Genomic DNA, 24,647 nt, shown 5'->3' with positions numbered 1-24,647 from the left:
GGCTACTGCAACTCTTGGATTGATGACCGGGGCTCAAACATCCGAAGCATAGTCTCTCGCTTTGAATGAACTTCACTCGATCAGCAACTGGTGTTTCGACAAATCTTCGACACTTGTGTAGACTGTGTCGTAATTTCTTGCAAAACACACATGTGGGTATGGTTCTTTCACTTGCATTGGTTGTGAAGGTCTTTGCACCTACAGTTTGGGCTTCAGTGGCTACTATGGTTTGGCTCTTGATCTTCGCTTTGTCATGTTGGCTTTGTTGTAATGCATGGCAAGAGTTTATTGGGTTGCACGCAATATTATCTTCCATTGTCAGGAATGTAACAAAATAATTAAAGCTAGGAAATCTTCTGTGTTCCATTTGGTATTGTGTGGCTCTTCGGTTCCATCGAGTACTCAACCAGTCAGGTAGTTTGTCAGTGAGTCTTTGATTTTCAACTAGTGTCTGGAAAGAAGACTTCCAATGGCTGAACTTGAGTGGATCTCCACTTTGCTGATTTTGCTTCAGCTAGAACCTTCACCAGCTCTCCTATTTCGTTTTGAAGTATGCTGCTTGGAACTACTTCAATTAGAGATTGAGGTCGTTGATTCACTGTGTTCTCCTGATTAATTGCGTGCTCAGGCATAGGCAACTCAACCCTACATGATGTAAGCCCTTGCTCTGACTTGAACATATCTTCATCGTAGATTTGAAGCCTTGCTCTGGCTGCATTCAGTTTCTTTAGCTCTTCCAAACGCTCAAGCTCTCTCTTCAGGTCCTCTACAGATTTTTTTCTTTCAGCATTTTCCTCTTGCTGTTTCTTTAAGAGAACAGCTTCGTGCAGCTGCTTTTTGGTCTGCAACTATCAGCCTATCCTCAACTTCAAGTCTTTGCAGTTTTTGTTGATGGCAATCTTGCTCAGCCATAATTTTTTAACACAGCTTGGGTGGCTGCATACTTCGCAGCAACTTCTTGTCTTTTAATTGAGAATGCATTAGAGCGATTGGAAATGGCCTTAGAACACTTGGAGTTTGGAGATGAAACGCTAGACGTAGAAATACAGAGCTTGCATCTGGCCAAATCAGTTCTTCTTCTATACCTTGGATTTGAGACTGTGCGTTTTGTACGACAATTTGGGTGACTGAAATGCAATTGTCCAGCTTGCGGCGCATTTCGTGAGCTGGGCTGTCCATCCTTCGGTATTCGTCATAAACATTATTCAGCTCGGATAATTCTCTTTGAATAGTGCTGATGTTTTCTTGTAGGATGTTACTGGGATCCTGTCTTGTAACAGATTTCTTTGCTAGCTTAGTTAAAGCTTTCCAACGTTCATAGATACTGTCGAAGTGAAGTAGTAGCTCTTTGTTTTTTTCTTTTTGAAATTCTCTTCCTTTTTCTGTTAATGTGCGGGCTCTTTCACCTCTTCGAGGCTCTTCAGGTTGAACTTCCCTTTGTACGATGCAGGACTCGTCGGTCTGCTTTGTCTCTTGTTCTACGAGTGCTCCTTCATAATTACTATCTTCACTTGTTTGTGACATTTTGAATTATTTGAAAGCAAGCTGTACACTATCAAGTTTCACAATTAAGCAATGCATTTCATAACAAGCATTTACCAAATACCCAAAAATAATAAGATGTTAGGTTACTTTCCTTTAACTTAACCCTTTAAAGTAAACTAGGCATTATAAAGCTTGCAGATATCACAGATATTACTCCTGTCAAAGTGTTACCTTTCTTAGGTGCACACACAAAATTCTTTAAGAAAATGAATACTCTTTTCAAATTCAAAAATGAAAGACAAAGCTGTAACACTCACTTACGTACATGCTCCTTCATACCCGATGAACACAGTTATGTTAATTGGCTTCACACAGCTCTTTGTGGTATCCTTTTGTCCTTTCAGAACACACTTCCGTGTCTGACTTATGGACGTCTGACAAGCAGGTGAACTTGTGTGTCCTTTAACGTATAAGTTGCTCATCTGTGATCCGTCTTGACGAGCAGGTCGGGAACGGTTCACGAAGGTCTGAGTTTGACTGTCACTCCCTCCAGGAAATACACGAGACCACGAATCGTACTGATGGTTTTATTCCGCTTGTCCACGCCGGCATCCACCGTCGAACTAAACACACAGCTATTAGCTAACATAAAAACGTATCGAACAGATATGACAAGACATTAAACAAACGTACCTCACTGGCTGCACACGACCGAGCGGGAATGATAACACTTTAGCTGAGGAACTACCTTGTGAGACCTACATCTTAACATTATTATCTCTTGGTAAGATAAGACCTGAGACCTTACTTTCACTGCATGAAAAGTGAGATTTTCGTCCCCGTAAACGCCCGGAAATCTCCCTAATTTCCGTCAATTTCCGACAATTTGCAACCCGCGCACGTCGCGTTTGTCTGTGCCACAAATTGTCGGAAACGAACCATGACGTATGTGGAGAGCTGGCGGAGGTGCGAATGGCCCGAATTAGCATATGAATGCAGCGAAAACGCGGGTGGCCGAGCGGGCTTGAATATCCTTACTCCTTATTGGATGAAACCACAACTTACTAACAAATAATCACTCGTGATTGGCAGCAAAACCACACGTGGGCAGGCCAGGCTTGAGTTTCCTTGTTCATGATTGGATGAAACCACAACTTTCAATCACTCGTGATTGGTTGGCAGATCTGTCGCTATTGGTCACCCGCCTCATTTTATTTATATATTCATATTATGCTGTATATTCATTTCATGGTTATCCTATGTAGGCTACTACACTATTCTTAGGATACCAACCAGGACATCAATGAATTTATAGAGAAAATGAACATTTGACACATGTTTATGCAAAGAAAGAGCTTTATTAACGACACACAAACAAGAACTACATACAAAGTGAAGATCTGCCCTCACTTGGGTAAAGGCGGTTTAAAAAACTACAGCTCAGTAAACTGTCCGTCTGCCTCCTCGGGGTTGTAGACCGTCACTGGCGCCGTGTTTTCCGAGGCAGGTCTGTTGTGCAGGCGGCTCGTGTGTGAGGATCTGTATTTCTGAGTCGCCTCTAACCGGGACCGTACAATCCACCCCGAGACCCCGCCAACAACGCCGTCCTCTCCGTCCGACGTGAGCTCTACGGTGGCGTATTTCCAGAGTTCCACCTCGTCATCAGCCAGCACACTTTGTCTCGATTCCCGCAGCTGTAAAAACAACAATGAATCAGTACTGTGCGATGCGTACGGACACAACACATCTATCAATGCACCTGAAAAAAGTCAGCAAATAAACTCTGACCCTCTTTCTTCTCGCTCGACTCCGCGCTGAATCCTTCGCAGCTTCCGCCCGCAATGAGTGTCCGGCTGAACCTGAAGCTCCTGCGTACCGTCTCAAAATACGTCTCACAGGCGGCTGGAAAACAATTAAATGAGTGTGATATAAATACAAAAAAAATCAAACGCAAGTCACAGTAACATTTAACAAGGAAGGAGAAACAGTAAACAGTGTCACTTATACACAATGACGTCGTCTAAAAGGGTACGGCATTTAAACATGTTCTTGCACAAGTTTCCTGGCTTCATCTCCACCCGGACAGACATTTTTATGGAAAGCCAAAAGAAGTTTGGGGCTCGCAGGGAACAGACACGTCATACCCAGCATCATTTCTGCCAGTTGAGCGCATTGCTAGAAGATGTGTGGTTAATACATCCTCTGTGCATTTAAGTAAGACCAAAGAAAAGGTCACTGTAGTCCTGCCACTATGCACTGTAGTTGAGCTCTAGGAGACTGTGATCTCTGCAGACCCCTCATGCTGATTCAAATGTTGTTTGCATGGAATGCTCATTTTACCTTGATTAAAACTAATTTTTTAAGAAGTTATTTTGTGTATCTTTTTTACATAACATTTGCCATTGCTAATGGCGTACACAGTAATCTAGCATATTTGAATTAAATAAATCAATTCAAGCTCAAATGTAAGAGTCTATAATTAGGCTACTGACCCTGATCTATTTGTACCAGAGATTTTCTTACCTTTTAAAAAAATGTCACCTGGGCTAAAACTCCCTCTGCGACAACTGCCAAGGGAGGCCCACATCAATTTTTGACAATTTAGGGCAGTTTTCGGCGTTGCCCGCAAATTGCTGTGAACAGCCGCAAACCTGAAATTCCACGACAATTTACAGTGCCGTATACTGCCGAAAATCCCACTTTTCATGCAGTGTTTCTTCGCATGCTTCTTGGCTGTGCGACACCAAAACATGTTCCCCCGAAACCAACCCAGCAAACATAGTTCCCACCTCCAAAACAAACAAATATTCCTGAGAACCCACAAACAAATAAACTGCATCAGGACATCATACAAATGACACAAAATACATTCATGGCAGTTAAAGTGTGGGTCCAGTTTAGAATGGCAGCTTTATGATGCAGCCAAGAAAATAATGTATTGTACCGACTGTAGGACGTTGAGGGGTCTCTTTTGTTGGGACAAGCAATTTCACAGTGGAAACAATAAAGGACCATGAAGTTTCCGGTGGCCATGTCACTGCTGACCGTCCGCTGACCGTCCGCCGGGCCGACCCCCAGAAGCATCCCGGCCAACAGACCGTCCGCCGGGCCGACCCCCTGAAGCTCCCCGGTCGTCTGGCCGCCCGCCGGGCCGCCCGCCAGAGTTCCCCGGGCAGCTCACCATCGTCTGGTTTCCCTCCCTCCCGCCCCTTGTCTGTTCCTGGTCTGGTTAGGGCCATGTTAGGGCCATCTGGAATTTGGTCCTTAAGCGGGGAGTACTGTCATGGTGTGGTTTATTTTCTGTCTTATTTTGTAGTTTCTGCTTCTTGTCTCCCTGGGTAACTTCACTTCCTGCCTTGTACTGTCATCCCCTGTGATTGTCTGATCGTTTCCACCTGTGTCCAATCACCTGCACCTCCCTAGTGTATTTAAGCAGTCTGTCTCTTGTGTCACTTGTCGCGTCATTGTCGAATGTCCTGGATGTCTCTAGTTCCTGCCTGCCTTTTTTCCCCTGGTACCTGTATGCGTTTTTGCCTCTTGGCTATTTTGTGTTGGAGTTTATGACTATTAAAGTATTTTTGTGTTTTGACGTCTGCATTTGAGTCCTGCCTTCCCACGCATGCCTGACACAGAGACCTGAAGGTCTCCACAGCAGACACATTGTGGTTGTGTATGATGACGGGGGCGTTGGGCAGTGTTGGGGAGGGTAAAGTCCACGGTCATCTCTCACTGTGGTGCAGTCCCATGTTGACGGCATGATTCACCAACCTGTTCTGGCTGTAGGCAAACTGCTTTAGTTAGATCATCGTGCAGCGATCAATTTCATTGATGAGAACTTTGCCGCACAGACAAGAATCCCTCTCGAGCCCTTAGAAGTGCCCAAATCGGTCAATGAGATGACCGAAATAAATTATGACGTGGGTAACCGAGAGTTGCTGGCGGTAGTGCTGGCTCTTCAGGGGTGGAGGCACTGGCTTGAAGGCTCCCAGCAAGCGTTTCTTATATGGACGGACCACAAGAACCTTGCGTAACTCTGCGATGCTCGCCGGCTCAATCCCCGTCAAGCCCGTTGGTCGCTGTTCCTCAGCAGGTTCCATTACACTCTATCCTATCGTCCCGGAAGCCGTAATGGGAAACCGGACTCACACTCACGAATCTACTCGCCCTCTAGTCCCCAGGATACAGATCCCATCATTCCCACCACCGGTGTGGTGGGGGCAGCATCGTGGGAGATCAAGTCGGTGGTGAAGGAGGCCCAAGAGGTTGTCCCGGATCCTGGAGGAGGTCCTCCTGCTCGTTTTTTCGTCCCACCTGCACAGGTCACAGGTCTTTCAGTGGGGGCATTTGTCTAAATTGACGTGTCATCTGGGAGCCCACCGTACCCTTATCTTTCTCCGCCATCGCTTCTGGTGGCCGGGGATTGCGAAGGATGTTCGTGAGTTCGTGGCTGCCTGCTGTTTGTGCCAGGAGCAAAGCTTCCCATCGGCCTCCTGCTGGTCTGCTACGTCCTTTACCTATTCCCAGTCGCCCTTGGTCACATATTGCCGTGGATTTCGTCACCGGGTTACCCCCATCCGAAGGTAACAGTCATACTCCCCATCATTGATCGTTTCTCCAAGGCTGTGCATTATGTTCCCCTCCCCAAATTACCCTCTGCCTTGGAAACTGCTAACCTTCTAACCAATCATGTGTTTAAGCTCCACGGGATTCCGTTAGATATCGTGTCAGATCGTGGACCACAGTTTGCTTTCCGTGTGTGGAGCGCTTTCTGTAAGGCCGTGGGCGCAGCAGCCAGTCTCTCCTCTGGCTATCATCCCCAGACGAACGGCCAGACAGAGCGGGCTAATCAGGATCTGGAAGCAGCACTACGCCGTGTGACCGCTCCTCACCCTGTCTCCTGGAGCTCTTTCCTGCCCTGGATTGAGTATGCGAGTCACGTAAGCTGGCGTCCCATTATGTGGGGCCTTTCACAATCTCCAGAATAATTAACCCTTCCTCTGTCCGTCTAATCCTCCCTGATTCGATGAAGATACATCCCACTTTCCATGTTTCCCTCCATAAGCCTGTCTCCATCAGTGACCTCGCAATCAGCAATCCGACACGAGTTATAGCCTGCTGTCTCCCAGGCCTCCTCGTCGGATCATTACCTCTCGTCGACGCGACTCTACGCCACGCGCCAGCGCGCTTACGCAGCCTTCGCTCCGGATCCTGCACTCGCGACCTTCTCCTCACGAGCCTCTTGAGAAATAAAGATTTTCGTTTGTTGACCACAAGACTTTGTCCCCGGTTCTGCTTTTGGATCCTGTCCTCATCAACCCTAACACTAAAAAGGTAGAGCTTCTTTTTAAGCAGTCTAGTTGGGATCTAATATACAAAGTTAGACTACACGGCCATCATCGAGTCCATCCTCTGCTCCTCCATCACCATCTGGTACGCTGCAGCCACAGCCAAGGACAAGGGCAGGCTGCAGCGCGTCATCCGCTCTGCAGAGAGGGTGATTGGCTGCAATCTGCCGTCCCTGCAGGACTTGTTCGCTTCCAGGTCTCTGAAGCGAGCTAAAAAGATCGTGGCCGACCCCTCTCACTCCGGACAAAAACTGTTTGTGCCCTTTCCATCTGGCAGGAGGCTGAGGTCCATCAGGACTAAGACCTCCCGCCACACGAACAGTTTCTTCCCGTCGGCAGTCCGGTTCATCAACAGAGCCCGGTCCCCCACTGACTGACTATAACATTCCACCGGTCACTCCCCTTCACACTGCACAAGTTACTTTAACTGTAATTCATCACTTTGTCGTCACTCGTCACTTTGTTACTTTTTCGCTAGTGCACTTTATGCTTAATATTTTTTTTTAACTTAAGATTTAAAAATTTTAACTTTATTCCCTTGTTTTATACTAACCCATAGCGTTATTCTACTAACCCATTGCATTAGCATTTCATTTTACTTTATTTTATTACTTGTGCACTGCGGTCTTGTCTATTGTCACACTGTCTACTGTCGCGCACCAACCGCAAAGACAAATCCCTTGTATGTTTGACATATTTTGGTAATGTTTCCTGATTCCTCCTGACTTAGAAATTGTTGAGGTCATAGGTCAATGGGAGTAAAGTAGTCTTAATATATAGGTTTCTTGTTAGAGAAGTTCATGGTGCTTACTACTGAGGTCCATGTATGCAAGGTTCAACAGAGCCTCTGATATAATGAGACACGATATTGAACTAAAAATGGGGAAATTCAGGGGAGGTTGTTCCAATATTTTAAGTGAAACCTCACTGCAGACCTCACTGCAGACCTCACTGCAGACCTCACTGCGTCTGCTGATCATTACGGCTCTTGATAGTTTCTTTGGACTGACAGTTCTCGATAAACATGGAAATGGGTAGTTTTTGCATGCAACCCTTTTTCTAAAGCCATTGTGTGTTCCTATGTCAGTGTTATCCTACAAGCATGAAAAAATGGAAAATGGGAGGCTAACCCCATGGTTTGCTGTCACGAGAAGAAACCTAAAAAGATGGTATAGTCTCTGTTCTATTTTAATCTTGTTTTGAAATGTTGGTCAATTCCCCATAAACATCTCATTACCACATTAAGAAACCTCTCAAAAGTTTTACAGATGTTTTGATCTGCTCTTTTGGCACTTTAAGACAGTAATAATAAAAGCGAATGAAATAATAGTTAAGACAATGCACAGTATCGAGTTGTATGTAATTCCCGGTGTCCATGTCATAACGCGCATGAGGCGCTGTTCGTGGTGCTGATCCGCTACGCACGTCCACACGGGTATCGTCCGTGACTCGAGACACAGGTCCACTCATTCGGCATCTCAACTTTACGCGCGTGCAAGCCTGAGTCCGAGTGAACAATAGAGGGGGGCAGTAACTGGATTCTAGATCTATGAACTATCAGGACCTGCTGTCCTGGCTCAGAGAACGTAATATTTGTCTCCCGGTTTCGCTTGCAGGTCATTCATCATACGGGTTAACGGCATTGAAAGCAACCGTGTGCATAGCTTTCTTTACCAAGAGACCCGCAAAGCCAAATGTTCTTCGATCAGCTTCTCTGCGGTGGTTTTTACAGACGGGGAGAAGCGTGCATGCCGGTCGGGGGTTTCTGAAGTGATTTGGTCCGCAGCGGAGCGCGGGGAAAGCTGCGCACGCAAAGCAGGGTCTCGGGACAAGACATGAAGGTATAATTGTGTCTTTATTATGCAAACAAACAAAAAAAAAACTGTTTTGAGAGCAAATATCTTGCATCCCAAATAAAAATCGAGTTTGTAAGTAAAAATATCTAAACTGAGAATAAATGATTTGCTAGTTTTGAGAAGAGGTCGATGTGCAGCCCGAGCTGTGGACTGTTGGACACGATCCTTCCGTTCGCTCAGTGTGGCGGAGCCGTGACGCGTTCAGATCAGCAATGCAAATGAGACTCCCTCTTCCTCCTCCTCCTCCTCCTCCTCCTCCTCCTCACGCCTCCCTCTCTCCCTCTCTCTCTCTGTCACTAACACATACTGGCTTTATTTCGCCGTGCCAGCCTTTCAGAGCGACGGATAGCAAGCAGCGCTGTCTGCCAGAGAGAGAGAGAGAGAGAGAGAGAGAGAAAGAGAGTGAGATTATATAACACCAGCTCTGGAAAATGCTGGAGAGGGGAGCCAAAGGGACCTTCGCCGGACAGCAAACGGGAAAAAGAGCGAACATAACGGCCGCAAAGTGATGAGAGATCTCTCGACAAAGGGATGCTGAGCGCGTGAAGGTGAGCGGCGCGTCCACGCAGCCTCTGCACTGTAAATGGTGGCTGATGAAAGACCTGATTGATAAATAGCGTATGCGGTGCGCGTTTGCTCCTGCTGTTTGTTGATGCGTTCCGCGGGGTTGTTGATGATGTTTCGCGGTCATTTTTGTTTTAGGCGTGAAAATAGAAATTGGGAATAGAACGTAACTTGGGCACTCGGACTTGATCGGAGACTCGTCGTGCAAACTGTTGCTTCAATCTTCGGGAGCACTACCGCACCCCTACTTTCTTTTTTTGGGGGGGGCGAGAGATCTGAGACGAAAAGTGGAGCCGAAGGGCACGACGGTGTGTGCGTGTTGGGGTGTGCAGGCACAGCTAATCCTACGTGGGCTCCTCTATAGGCTGGAAGTCTAAATCATCCCGCAAGAGAGTACATCGTGACAGAGAAATAAAAGCCACCGGACAAGCAGAGCCTGCACTTCACTGCTCCTCTCCTCTGTCAGAGTCTGGAGGGATGTTTTACATCCGAATTGTCCACATCTTCATCCTCACCTTTCTTTTTTACTTCATCTTTCCACCGATTGTCTGCATGCTGCTAGGACAGTCCCCATTTCATAAGCAAGAACATCCCCACCCTCCTTTTAAATAAAATAAGGAAAATTGCAGAATACTACTTGAAGTAGGGTTTTAAACAATGAAGCCTCAGACCAAGGGATGTGGTGCAAGATGCTGCAAAAACAAAGAAACAAGCCCATATTTCAACATGAGCTGTGCACTTAATCCCCAGGCATATACTTCCTTCCCCTTAGACTGTGCTGACAGAAATACTCTTGTTATAAATCAGTCTTTTTCTGTGTTTGTGCCTCAGCTTTTCCCCAGAGATCATCTTGGAGTCTGTGACCGCTCGGATTTTAAGCCCCTCTCTGTCGTGACACATCTATTGTTTCTCTGCTGCTATTGGACGATGAAGTGCCAATGTCTTCCACATCCCCGCGTGCTGCAGGTCTTTCCAAGATCATGAAGTTGTTGGTAGGTTACCCATCTTGTCCCTCCTAGTCCAGGAGCTGTCCTTCCACTGAGGACAGGGAGACGGTTGAACAGGATGGCGACGCCTCACTACAGGCTGCAATGCCTCTTGAAGCGCGCTCAAATGCTGCTGCTAGGCCTGGGAATTGCTTATCTCATGGCGGGCAGCATCTTGCTCCTGCAGCGCTCCAGTGTCAGGGTGGCCCAGCCCAACCTCGCCGGCCTGCCACCCCTGCTGGCCCTGGCTGCGCCCCCCACTGTCCTCAGGGCCTGGTTTGGCCCGGGCGTGAGGGCCCGCTCCAGATGGGCCGCCGCTGCTGCGGTTCAGCCCGCGTCCGGAGGGGGAACCAAGGCGGGGCGGCAGTGGCCTGCTTCCCAAAGCCTGGGGGTACAACACTTGCACCGCCAGTGGTTTCACAGTCTGCTGCCAGAGAGCCCAGAGCAGAGAGTCCCTCTCCACAGGAGCAGCAAACATAAAGGTAAATAACTACACACAGTCAACACAGACAACTAAACGGGCGGATAATTCCACATTGACATTTGCTTTACATGCATTCTGCCTTTGCACTCTTGCTGTCATTGGAATAGAGTTTGCATCACCTGGTTGGGTATTTCAGGCTGGTTTCTTGGTCAATAAGAATTGTAAGATTACTCCCCTTATAGCTTTAAGGCTCAGTGTTGGGCTCCACATTGAGTTGATACCTACCACCTACCTACCAGTCTTTAGTCATTTTTTCAACTCTGAATGGTCTTTCCTTATAGCTAACTGGCCAGCAGCCAATAGCAGCCAGTGTAAATGCTAACATGTGACCACTGCTTGCCCTATTTACATTAAATAGTGTGCAAGTGAGATGTTAACATGTAAGAGGCAGTTGACTGTTTCAACCAGCTGACCATGTAAATACTAAATTAATATTCTTTCCCACTCATTTTCTGCTTCTCCTAACCTCAAGGAGTCTCAATACAGTAGTAAAAAATACATTTGACCCGACAGACTTGTGGTTGCGTGGTCACATCATCTGGAGGGTTTTTTGCACATTGTGAACTGACCTTGTATAGCCGGCTCTATGCACCTATTGCTAGTAAACAATGGAATAGTCAGAGAAAAAAGCCCTCAGCTTTGACACTCTGAAATGTGAAATGGAGCATAGGGAGGATTTGCAAGTTTGAAATATCTTGGGTGAAGACGTGTTGACTGAGTCGTGGGTTTTTCTGGTGAATAATATATGAAGGGGGAAATACAAGTTTATTTTTTCGCTTTGTGATTTACTATTTTAGCTCAGGTGGCCTGGAGCCGAGGCTGTGCGGTGCACTCAACAGGATTCATTGACATTTCACGAAAAGATAATCATGACCTTAAAACATTTAGATGGCCATCATCATACATTTATATGACATTTTACTTGAGGGTGCTTCAGCTATTGTAGAAGAGGTAAATTGCTCACTGAAAAAGCAGAGAAGGAAAAGGCAGGCATGCCAAAATACATTTGTAAATTACAAAAATAATATTTAATTAATAATTCTATAATTCCTATATGCTATCGCTAAGGTGCCAATATTGTCACTTGACTGCTGGACAGTTACTCTGTTGCTTCACACTGATCGTCTGGGCCTTTCACATTTTGTTAAAATGATAAATGCACTATAGAATATGCTTTGGTGGAGCCTTTGTTCTTCCAGCTCATTCTTGAAAAGCTACAAAAGCTGTTAATCCTTCATTCAAATAGACAATGCTCAACCACTCAGTCAGAAGCAAAGGGATTGTTGTGTTCAAAAACCTTTAGGCCGGTGCGAATAACTTCATTCATTGAGTTTTAAAGTGGTTTTAATAAAAAGGTTGTGATACAGTCAACAGGCCACTGCAGATGATGCTTCTACTCAAGAACCAAGAATGAAGGAATCCATCAGGCCTCTTATTGGATTTATTTGAAGTTTAAGAGATATGGAGCTGGCTGTGGGTTGGTAAACTGCAGAGTCGTCTTTCCTAAAACTCCCTACATTCCATGTAAGCATTCATAACTCCACGTTTAGGCTAAATATAGTTTTCTTATATGTTACTGATACACAGTGTCATAAGGCAGTTAGTCTTATTGGTTCCCGACTTGAATTACTGAGTATAGTAATTGACATTTAGACATTTTATGAGCACACAAAATCTAAAGGAAATGAACACTCTTCAGGCCACTACTTGGGCCAGAGTTCATAACCCTCTACGGTACAGTTATCACTAGCAATAGACTCGCTTTCAGTCAGTGCCAAAAGCATGAATTAATTAATTTGACTGAAAATAAATTATTCAGATTATTGATCAATGTAAATAAAGCAATAGACATTGTGAATAAATACATTTATTGCTTTCTTGCTTAGAATTTGAGAAGATCGACACTACGAAGCTTTAATTCCCTCCAGCAGGTCTAAATTTGACGCTAATGCCAGCAGCTTAGCTTAGCATAACAACTGGAAACAGTGACACATTATATTCACCTACCAGATCCTCGAAAACTTGTAACGTAAAAAATCTGTTTGCCGCGTCACTGCGAGGTTGCCAGGCAACCGACAGTCTTTATCCTTGCTCCAGGCCAAAACAAAATGTTACATAAAACTCCTGTGTTATTGTCGTAATTAAATTACGTAGATATAACATGTTACCTTTAAAAGCGGGCAGATTTTGTCATCCGATTTATTCGCTTCCCCCCATTCGCTTCGTTCTCGTCCTACACGCCGTGTCATTCCCGCCGCCCGTTGAAAATTTGCTTTGTTTGCAACTATTTGTGCCTGAGCATTGACTTTGCATGGAATCTACTCGCGTGAATAATTCGCTTCGCTTTCGGGGGGAAACGTACCACAAGTACCGTCCTTTCTATCATCTTTAGAATTTGGGGCCTCCTCAGCCTCAGCTGCCTTTCCCCTTTGATCACTTTAATTAAACCGCAACTTCATCCCCAACCCACAAACACATCACAAATACAATGGTGTAAAAATTGGTTGTATGTAAGAAAGAAAAAAGTAAGCGGAACCGACGTGACATGCACGGCCAATGTGGACACATTTGTGAATGGTGTAAAGCGCAAATCTGATCTGCAACGTGACCACAACAACAACGGCAGAAAAAAGGCCTTACCCAAAGGCCCTAGGTGATACCTTTTGAGATGGTCCCTACAATAGACTTTTTGACTTTTGGAGTGTTTGCCTCCCGAGGCCGCCGCTGCGACTCCGCAGCTCTGCCTTGCCCGGTGCAACTCGCTGGACGGGCTTCAGAGGACATCGCAGACTGATTGAATCACAAATTCGATATTGCAACGCTCGGGCTGCCAGGGGACCTCACGGTCCGTCGCTTTTGTCCATCTTGTTCGTGCACCTTGCTTCCGAACCTCTTTAGTCCTTCCAACACTTAAAAAAAATCCCCTTTGACCTGTTGAGATGACTTTATTTTTATGTGGGAAACTCAGAGTCCCTGAAACCACTAAAACATCCTTGTATGCAAATTCACAAAGCCTGTTAAATAAAAGCTTAAAGCCAGGATTTGGGAATTTCCTGCATACAGTCCACTCACTAAAAACATACACTCCCAGGGTGAACATTTGGCATATCACCTAAAAATACAACCGTCTTAGACACAAAGGGCAGAATGTAAATGAAGCCCGCACACAAACGAAATGCATGTGCTGCCCTCCACACAGACACTGGTCTTTCAAACGAAGACTTTGATGTGTCAGCTGAGTTTGATGTAGCGATGTGGCAAAGACAAGGATAACATCAAAGGCGGAATTCGGGTGACTTTTTACATGGAGCCCATGGAGTCTTGTCACTGCCTACGTGTTACCGGTATATCCTCCTTTCTACAGGAGTAGTTCTTATTTGAGTGCAAGTCAATTGGTTCACTGTAAAATAGGAATAGAATAATCTATATTGGATGATCAATTATGCCTCGTAATGTTATGAAATAGTTGGATATTATGGCTCACAGTACATGCTGGCTTGTATAATGAGTAGAAAGTGATGATTTTCTTACCCTGTTTGAGGACCCCGTCAGTGCCAAATGAAGTCTGGTTTATGTCCAAATTACGGCTAATCATCGATCCGCATTGTGCTCACGCATATCAGTGAAGCGTGTCACATGGAAGAAAGTGCATTCAGAATTATCTCTGGCCACAACAGCAACGCTAGAATTGTGTTTTCACTGGTATCACCTGAGACACCTGGTACTCATGTTTCAGAAAAACTTTAAAGGTGTGTATTCATTGGAATGAAGGCCGATTTGAAAGATAGGGCAAGTAAGTGCCAAGAAGGATGCAGCGATGAGTGGGGAATCCAAAGCCAAATTATCGCAATTCATTCAAGTTTTTTTTGGTAAACATTGCTCTGAGTCTAAAAATAAATCTGAAACCAACTTTTTAATATTTAATATTGATTATATATTACGGCTGAAACTGATCACTGTTTTCATGTTCATGTTTCATGTTCGATTAGATTGGCAATCAATTCAAATAATGAACCATTTGGTCAACAAAATGTCCCATTGCTAATTCCAAAGGTCAAAGGTGAGAACTTCAAATAGTTTATCATGTCCGGCTTACGATGGCAAAACCCCAACAAGTCATATTCAAATAAAATAAAAGCAACTCCTCACTCTTGAGAATCTAGAAACAAAGAATGTTTAAAACCTTGTATGGACAAATTATCTAAAGGATTACCTGATTGTCAAGTGCATTTGTTTCGTTGACTAATTGATTCATTGACTACATTGTTACTGTAATCTCAAGAACACTTTTCAAGCCGACACTCGTCTATTGTGACAATAGCTGAGCTCCTTTTCTAGGATGTCTGTCACTCTCACCGCTTCTCACTCGCATGCAGGAACGTACATGGGCTGCTATCTGCACAACGCCAGCGATCGAGCGCTGGGAGGAACCATGCTTTATGACCTGCGCAAAATGACCAGCTCTCTGTGTCAAGACACCTGCTCCGAAAGGTAATGCGTTCGCGGCGGGCTGCCGGGGAAGGGGCCACAGAGGGCCGGCTGTTTGAGTAAACGCTTTGGATCCCAGTCCCCTCCATGAATGTCTCCTTGTGTTTGGAGCCAGCGGAGAGCCAGGTGGCTCGATGACAGTAAAAGATGTGGGGGGGAAGGAGGGGGTGAAGAGCAAGCCAGGACAGAAGACTTGATCTATTGCAGGAAAAGGAAGGTGTGTGTGTGTCTGTTAGAAAGCTGAATGGGTTGAATACAGCGGTTAGTGAATAAATCAAAGGTTAGATATGGGTCTTCCTGTGGCCGCCTTTGAATCGCATTTGGGTCGCTGTGACCTGAATTCTCCGCATTTGCAACGACACTCCATAGCTGCAAGGAAATGTTGGGGAGGCAGTTGGGCAGTTCATGGGAAACTCAACGAATGACCCGCTTGAGGTATTCTCCTTCACGTCTTAGCAGTGAGGAAGTAGCACAGCCCCGCTGGAACAGAACAGCAGAGGACAGATGGATGCAGTCAGACAGCCCCCGAAAGCCCCCAACCACCTCCACATGCCCCCGTCCTTATGGAAGGCAGTCGTGCTCAAGTGGGCCAATTACCGCGTTGAATAAAAAGTAAAAAGTCAAGGTAATTTATGGGGAAGCCTCAAAAGAACATATATGAAAAGGTCAACTTTGATGACGTCTCTGCCTTTCCCGAAGAGGGAGGATAAAAAGAGAGGATGAGTCACGACAGCCTTGATATGTAAAGTACAGATCATAGATGACCGCCATTCAGCTAGAGAATAAAAGGCATCTCGCAGTTAGATGAGTGCAGAAAGAGAAACACTGAGGAACATCACTCAGCGTGGTTACATGGATTTGAATAACTGGCTTAGTTGGACTGAAATCGAATTATCCGTTTCATGTAAACACCTTTGTCCGACTATGTGCGGTCCGACTACGATCCGACTAACACCCCTGGATAACTCCATCCGATCCAGTTGATAGTTCGACTATTGCGGCATGTAACGGTGAATCGGATAAGGAACTGGACTTTGCGTCTTTGCGCATCCTTGAGATCCCGACGGCGTCTTCTCTCCGTTATCAAATCAGCCGATAGCGCCATTCGCATTCGCTGTGCTCCTATTAACATCATGCACAAAGAGTAGAGGGATGTAGCTTCACCTTGCTCTCCGTTCGCCATCTTTCTCGTAATGTTGATGTTGTTGGTTGTTGTTGGTAGTGGTGAAGCGGTCAAGCGGAAATGGCTGTATCACAACTAGTTGTAATGAAAACAGCGCCACCTACTGTATCGGATATGACATGCTTTCGGCCAATGATTCGATTTATTCACTGCCATGTATATTGGGATAATAGCACTTGCCCCGAAAGATAGCATAGTCCGACTAAGCAAAGATTCAAATTATACCATCATGTAAACACACTGACTGGGGACGGGCACCGCTTTAGATTTAATGCTGGGAACTGTGTTAAATGATAATTTAGAAATGTGATATTAATGTCCTGAGGGACGGTTTAGCCTGAGGGCGAGAGCTTGAGGTGATGCATTGCCTTTGGCTAGGGCATTAACGCTGTGTTTTTACCTGTGTGTGTGTGTGGATAGCGGGTACCAGTTTGCAGGTCTGGAGTTTGGAGCCGACTGCCACTGCGGGAACCGAATCAGTAGCACGCGGGCCCCGGAGGAAGACTGCGGTCTGGTGTGCCGGGGTGAGAGGGGATCTCCCTGTGGAGGCGTGGGCCGACTCTCCATTTACAAAGTGGACGGGCAGCTGCCAGGTCACAGAAAATGTGAGTTAACTCGCCTCGTAGAAGAAGAGGCGCTGTTTTTAATCTGCATGAGCTGCTTTGTGGTGCTGCCGACGAGCGACAAAACTTAAATCCTTTAAATGAAAGACACAGACCTCTTTAAACAGTGTGCTGCGTCCGGTAAAAGAAATTAAATGCTGTTTGCACAGAAATGTATGGCAACAGGACGGGATGAAGTTCAAAACATAGATGCGCTGCGGATCTATGGGAAATCTGCATGCAATGATGTACCCTTCTGTGGTCCATTTAACGACAAGTTTATAAACAGTTTCAAAGAGAACCAGGCGAGCTGTTTCATGTCCTTGGGCTACGCTAAACAGCTTTAGCTGTAAATCCGCCCTGTAAATAAGCCCTCGATAGTGCCCATGTATACTCAATACAACAAAAACCTATTTTCTCAACTTACCTACACCCAGGCGTCATGCTAATGTTAGCTTTTGTGGCAAGCTCCAAACCGTCATATAACGCATATAGGCAATCTCAAGCCGTATATTTAAACAACATCTATCCTTTATTTGGCTTGGTTGAAGGGTTTGTTGCAGCGTTTGTTGTGCAATTTTACATTAAAAAAGCAAGCTACCTGGAACTGGACTTGAGGTATCACTTTAGTCAGAACAATAAAAGTCAAAAAAATATTTCCAAAACTGCAGGGGTTCACAAGGTTTCATTACAACTTGTACAATCTTATTTCTCTATATTTTTGGAACGAAAATCTGGGCTTGGTACAGATTGGCAAAAACCTAAAGCTAAAAAAGCTAAAACAATTTGTTAAATCAATTCTTACTAATATCACAAGACCATAAATATATAAATTCCTCTGAACACACCAGTGAGTCGTACATACATAATTTTGCTGCCAGAAATACTCACAAGGCGTGACAAAAAATATGTCTTTATATAGTTGTATTGTATTTTACCTTGTTTTATTATGGATGTTATAACTGCATGGGCATGGGCTTTTTTGGCAATGATGGGTATTTCTTTCTTTCACTATGGCAACCCTCTTACGGAAGAACATTTAAACAATAGAAAGCCGCTGAACACACAACACATATTTACTGCTTGATGTAAATAAATATTTGATAAAAATGAATTGACGTCAGGGTTTGCATCAACAGGGGCCTTTCCTCTCTGGAAACGTCCCAAACGGTTTAGGTTACGTTGCTGAGCAGATTTTCAGATGACAACTTACTTCCCCTCCCCGTGAGCCAAGTGGTTTTCACCGTCTAACACAGTCTAATTTGACTTATTTTGGTTGTCTCAAATTCTGATGCCGCCCGAGTAAAAGATCCATTTCTTTACTGCTGCTGTGACACTTATGTTATGTCTGATGTGCACTTGGAGAGCTCTCATGTCCCGGACAGCCACCATCAACCATTCTTAGTGATGTATAGACATAGACGGCACATTGCAGTACCCTTGGTCTGTCCTCGAGACAACCTGGTGTGTTGCAGCAGCCACTGCACAAGAGCACTGAATGAGTATTAATCCACGGCTGAAAATAGTCCACAACAAATTGACTACTCATATTTCTATCTGAGACCAGTCTACTCAAAAATACGGAGCCAAGTTGCTCAAGCAAATGTACGGAGCCTTTCTTAAAAAAAAAAAAAAAACACATGTGTTACAAAGGAGTTCCGTAGAGTCCACAGAAAAATAAACACTACCAGCCCTATCGTTAATGTCTCTGATGTCTCAAGCTCATTGGATTTGAATTCATTTTTAATAGCAAAAGTAGTCTGGATAACTTGGGGCTCTTTGTATAACAACAGAGAGAATAAAGACCTTCAACCTTTAATAAAGCAAGAGTAATGTGCAATTCAACCCTCTATTGAAAACCTTTGTAGCTGTGGAGTTTCTATAATGTATATCAAATAATACCAGTTGTTTCCTGGAGCATGACAGATTTTAGCTACTGTGCATTTCATTTAAAACTGCATGACATATTCAGGCAACATGTCGGTATCGGACTGTCAGAAGAGTATATAGATCTTAATAATGAAAAACAAAGTCATCTGAAAAATTCAGCAGTACAGATTATACACACCATTTCTGTGTTTTGCACTTCAAAAATACAGTATGTGCAACATTATTGATGTTGGCATGGTCAACTATATTATATAATGAGTTTATACCATATTCAGTATTAATATTCAGGCTGGGTGGGTTGTGTGTCTCTGGAGATGTGTAGCTGACTAGTGAATGTAAAAATCAGAATAGAACTAAGTATAGGAATGTAATTATTAGGGCAGACATACTTCAAGACAGATAATTTAAATTTAACCCTGATGTCGAGCAACCAATTTTAAAAATCGTAAACCCTCCATTTGCGCTAATCGGTGAATAAATTAAGTGACTTCTCAGTGCTGGTTTATGCAGGGGAATCCCGCCAAATCATTTCTTGTTATCATGCCACCAGTATGCAACTAGGCGACTGTGAGTGAGTGGAGAGCCCGGTCGTCCTCCAATCAGAGCATAGGCCGTTCCATCCCAGGCACTGATAACCCGTGTTTTGACGCGTCCTTGGGAAGGACACTTAACCCCAACATTGGTCATTCACACACATCGCTGTGACTGCTGTGTGTGAATGATGTGAATGTTAGTTACTGGTGGGCAGATGGCTTTGCATCCGGTAGCTGCTGTCGTCAGTGTGTGAATGGCTGAATGATGACATGTGACACGTGTTGAAAGAGCTTTGAGTGGCCAGCAGACTAGAAAAGCGCTACACAAGTACAGTCTATTTACCATTTATATATTTTCTTGTGTGTCTGTCTATTTCCAGTCAGAAATGTTCACTACCGCGGTTGCTTCAAGTTGACAAAGAGCACCATCAGAACCTTCCCCATCGATTCCTTTCAGCCCAACCTCACCACGCAGTCCTGCATCGAGACCTGCACAGACAAGGTTGGAATTAGGCCTCTGAAATGACAGACCTGATGATCAATATATTGCGAGAAGCTTTCTGTTTCTTAAGCCCATAGCTCAGAGAGCTGTCTCCACTCCCAGGAGAGAACATGTGGGAGCGTAGAGCTCCTTGGATTTTGCTGAATATTTACAGTCTAATGTGGCTTTAATGAGAAGCAGATAGTTTGGATCCCTTTCGTGACATCTTAATGGATGCCGCTGCGTCTTCTCAGAAAAACAAAACTGGCTGATATATAGGGGTGGCAATTGCATTGAGAATTAATTCTCACACCATGTTGTGAGTGCATGTATATGATTATACACAAATCCTCTAAAATGTTTAAAACGGTTCGTTCCTGTGCTTTGACACTGAGCATTTTGCTCACTTGGAAATGTGTGAAAAAATGATGGAAATGACGGAAGACCCACGAGGAGAATACACATCTTTGGAAAGAAAAGTCATTGTGATGAGTCATAGGAAGACACAGAGAACGTTGTGCTTTTTGGTTTGCAGGAGCTCCCGCTGGCTGTGTTCAAGAAGCCCCACTGCTTCTGTACGTGGACGCCGTCTCTTTTTAGTCTCAACCAGCAGTCCGACAACCAGCAGTGTGTGGAGCAAACTGGGCTCAATCACACCGGCAACTCCACAGCCGTGGCGCCCACTGAGCTCGCCCACTACCAGGTGTATCACACACCTGTGCTTGGTGAGATAACAATCATCTGCATGTGGAAAGCACTTAAAGTAATCACAGCTACAGCATGGATCAACAATCTGGGGACCGAATCATTTCTGTACAAAAGCGTTTTTAACACGCTAAATACAGTACATTTCTTTTGCTTCTCGTAGCTATTGGTGCTAACAGTGCAAACTACAGCAAATATGTTACCTGAGCTGACAGGGTTTACCCGGGGGGGAACTACAGGGTGCTTCGCTTCCTCAACTGCGACGTAGAAGAGCAGTGCAGAATAGCAGCCGTGATCTAATCTATGTGGTGCACTCACATGTACTAACATACACTACTGGCATGTGCGCACGATGCGTAAAACAGCTGTACTGTGTTTTGATATAGAAAGTAATGTTCATTTAATAGCAAATTACTTAATATCCATGTAAAAATGTCAATTAGATGGTAATATGCTTGACAAAAAAAGTTGGTAATCCTCTGCATTAATTTGACCCGGATAGATGTGATCACAAAAAGGGCTTTCCACTGAAATCTGATGGGGTTAATCTCTTGTTTAATAACTAAAGAGTAAATAACGACCTCTCCTTCTAGACTCCATGTGCAAAGAGAGGATGTTTCTGCCACAGAGATCCAGCTCCCTGGTGGCCCTTTCTAGTTTTCCCGGTGCAGGCAACACCTGGGTGAGACACCTGATCGAGCTCGTGACCGGCTACTACACCGGCAGCTTCTATTTTGACGGCACCCTCTACAACAGAGGTGGGGGAGGACAAACGGGAGTCTGAGGTTTGATGACGTACTGCCCGCGCAGCTGACCGTTATCCATTCATTCATTCATTTACTGCCGGCAGGTTTCAAAGGGGAGAAGGACTACTGGAAGAGCGGCCGCAGCATCTGCGTGAAGACCCACGAGAGCGGTCAGAAGGAGATTGAGATGTTTGATTCTTCCATCCTGCTGATTCGAAACCCGTACCGCTCCCTTGTGGCAGAGTTTAACCGCAAGTGTGCCGGACATCTAGGCCACGCCACAGACGCACAGTGGAAAAGCAAAGGTAATACTGTTTTCCTCTTTACTTTCATATGCCGTGAAATCACAGTGATTCTTAAATTTCAAGCTCCCTCATACAAAGAAAGCGCATGCGGGTCAAATAATCAAAAACTTATTCAGACATACACATATTATATAGTGCAACAGCTCAGTTCCTTCAAGTTGAGTCCCAAACTGCTCTGTCTTTCACCTGCAGAATGGCCAGAATTTGTCTCCAGCTACGCCCCCTGGTGGGCGTCCCATGCTCTCAGCTGGCTGAAGTTCGGACGGCGCCTGCTGGTGGTGCATTACGAGGAGCTGCAGAGGGCCCTTCTCCCTCAGCTGCGTGTCATCACAGCCTTCCTGAACGCCACCATCACAGAGGAGAGGCTGCTTTGTGCCCAGAGCAACCAGGACGGCCATTTTAAACGCTCGGGGGCCTCCTCCTTTGACCCGTTCACTCCCGACATGAGACGGATGATCGACCCCTTGATTCGTTCTGTTGACCAAGCTCTGCATAGCAGGAACTTTAGTGGACTTCCACAGGAGTACCTTCCCAGATGATGACGTGACAAGGTCGTGCTCTTAGTCTTTTGAAATGCTGGTCCAGTCGGGGTTTAACGAGAGAGAAGTTTCACCCGCGGGTGCTCCCAAGTGGACCACCTGACTCTTTGATACGGCAGACACAGCGTGAACGGCTATGGAGTCATGGCAACACATTTGAGGTCACAGGAAACATGACAATACATCGTGAAATGCAATGGTGAACAGAGCTGAAAGCCTCGGGGCCGCGACGGCCTCTGTGAGAGCTGCACATCCCACGAATACTCAAACAGGATTTGACGTGATTTGTTGCACTGCGGGTTAGGATTATTATTATTATTATTTGGCCAAGCGCCCGACTGCACAAACACGTGTGGGTAAATCCTGGATAGACTCTTTATAATTTCACTTTAGTACATCTATTGTGTTTTTAACAGATACCCATGCTCATAAAAAGTCCTACTAACACAGGTGAGCATTGGAATGATTTTCTGGATGGATTTCTGTCTGGCTGCTACAGTTTGATCATGGTCAACTGCTTTGGACTGTAAAGTTGTATTTCATTAAAACGCATTCCGTTTGAACCGGTTTAAGTCTCTTACTCCCACATGTTAACGGGCTGAGGACTATCTCAACATGTTTGTGTCAGAAAGGGAAGGATGATGTTCACAGCGGTTTGTGTGCCCGGTGTCCTCTGAAAGCATCAAGAGAGGCTAAAAAACAGAAAATGTTAGTGTGCAAATCCTACCAAAACAACTTGCCTCTCACTTACTTGACGTTGTAGACACGAGACAGATGATCGACCCCTCAGCTTCAATCCGTGGATTTATCAGACCCACCACTTATTTCTGAAAGTAGACTGTACAAATAGTGCTAATGAAATACCTGATGTCTCCAGTGACCCGCTTCACTGTCAGTGCTTCGAAAAGAGAGCACGTGGCTCTCTGATTCTAGTCACCATGCTTTCAGTTCCTATATCTGAATAGCCAGATTACGAATAGAGGTCTACACAGATTAGCACTGTAAAATGAGGAACGCGATGTTAAGAACGGACAATACTGCAGCAGATGCCTTTTCACTTTGGTCAAATATTAGTAGAAGTAGAAAAGAAAGCGTCAGAATCTTTGGTCTCAACATAACATCATCAAAACTGAATCTCAATCTTTCGCAAATGTTTCGCGCATGGTTGTTATATTGGACTGCACAGGTTCCTTGATAATGTGTTCACCAACAGCTGTCACGGGGCCCAGGCAAGATTCCAGCAGCAAGCTCTGACATTGAATATTACAGCCACATCCAATCCCTAAAAGCAGCCTCAATCCGTGGATTTATGAGCTTGTTTACCCTGCTGTGAACTAGATCCCTGCGACACACATCTACACGTGTGCAGCACTGTGCAGAGGCATCAGACATGTGTGCTGGTCACCACTGGACCTCTTCTCTATCCACCTGTCAGAAACATCTGGAACACAGTATGGTAAATGTCAAACGCTAACTACATAAATGAGGTGTTAAATCAGCGTGTCCCTTCGTCTCCAAAGGCAACACAGGACGGTGGGTCCTGGAGTGGCTTGACAGGCAAAGGGAAGTTTCATAGTGACATCAGTTCATTTCTTACCACATTCACGTCAACTCTGTAAAGTTACAATGTTATCGATCTTTGAATGTTTTACTCTATTCAACAGTAGGGTCTCCCCATGACTTGTTGAGACATTTTGTCAAATGCCACAGCTGGAGATTAACTGAACATCTGGTTAGCTTAAGGCTCCGATATTTCCCTCAAAATCTGAGCCGCTATAACAGGAGTGTAAAAATCTAACTTACATTTATTAGGTAAAATTATTACAAAACGGGCCTCCTATCTTGTTTGTAGATAGAATGCCAACAGCTTCATATGTTGACATGCCAGTGTTGTCATCATATTTCAAGAAATCATTGAAAAAAGGTTGCAGTATTTGGGCTGCAGTATCTAAGAAGGATCCGATTTGTATTTGGAATATATCTCTGAAGATTCCAGAAGGACAGTAGCAATCTTTTAGGTAAAAATGAATTGTCGTTTAAAGAAGACAGGATGACGTGACGCACAGCCTGTAAATCTGCTGCAGGATGCTTTGACTGAGAGGAGCTCACAGGGGGCTGGCTGACATTCAGGCTCGTCACGTTGATTGTCTGTAACAGTTGTGTTATTCCCAGAGGCTCGGATGAGTTTGAGACTAAGCTTCATTTGTGAAGCATAAGGCCTCACAGTCAGGTGTCTGTCAAAAACACTGAATGGACCGACAGCCAGTCTGGCATATTTTAAGACACACGGCTCCATCTGTTTCTACAGTGCCTTTTTTCTCTCTTTGGAATTGCAAACACAAAAAAAGGAAGAAACCTCAAGGAGAAAAGCAGAGGAGGGTCCGTCTGCCGGGATGGACAGACTGCAATAGATGTCATATGTACAGAATGAACAACGTAAAAGCAACATCCTAAG

General features: G+C 44.9%; 1 protein-coding gene across 1 annotated transcript; it reads left to right on the top strand.

The window, feature by feature from the left end:
* The first annotated feature begins 8,978 nt into the window (after positions 1–8,978).
* wscd1b (WSC domain containing 1b) lies at positions 8,979–22,755 on the top strand. Its single transcript, XM_040182404.2, has 9 exons — positions 8,979–9,234; positions 10,082–10,718; positions 15,097–15,211; positions 16,812–16,996; positions 19,797–19,918; positions 20,433–20,622; positions 21,196–21,360; positions 21,453–21,653; positions 21,846–22,755. The coding sequence occupies exons 2-9, from the start codon at positions 10,316–10,318 to the stop codon at positions 22,190–22,192; spliced, it is 1,728 nt and encodes a 575-aa protein (XP_040038338.1). The 5' UTR covers positions 8,979–9,234; positions 10,082–10,315; the 3' UTR covers positions 22,193–22,755.
* Positions 22,756–24,647: the final 1,892 nt, after the last annotated feature.

This window comes from Gasterosteus aculeatus, chromosome 7 (genome assembly GCF_964276395.1).
Source record: "Gasterosteus aculeatus chromosome 7, fGasAcu3.hap1.1, whole genome shotgun sequence".
Taxonomy (NCBI): domain Eukaryota; kingdom Metazoa; phylum Chordata; class Actinopteri; order Perciformes; family Gasterosteidae; genus Gasterosteus; species Gasterosteus aculeatus.
Note: the sequence above shows the minus strand (reverse complement) of the source record. Positions and strands in the feature narration are given on the sequence as shown.

Excerpts from the sequence above, each read along its gene's own strand:
- wscd1b (XM_040182404.2), top strand. The coding sequence starts at position 10,316 with ATGGCGACGCCTCACTACAGGCTGCAATGCCTCTTGAAGCGCGCTCAA. Across the intron at positions 15,212-16,811 it reads CAAGACACCTGCTCCGAAAG|CGGGTACCAGTTTGCAGGTC; the intron begins GTAATGCGTTCG and ends GTGTGTGGATAG. Across the intron at positions 21,654-21,845 it reads CGCACAGTGGAAAAGCAAAG|AATGGCCAGAATTTGTCTCC; the intron begins GTAATACTGTTT and ends TTTCACCTGCAG.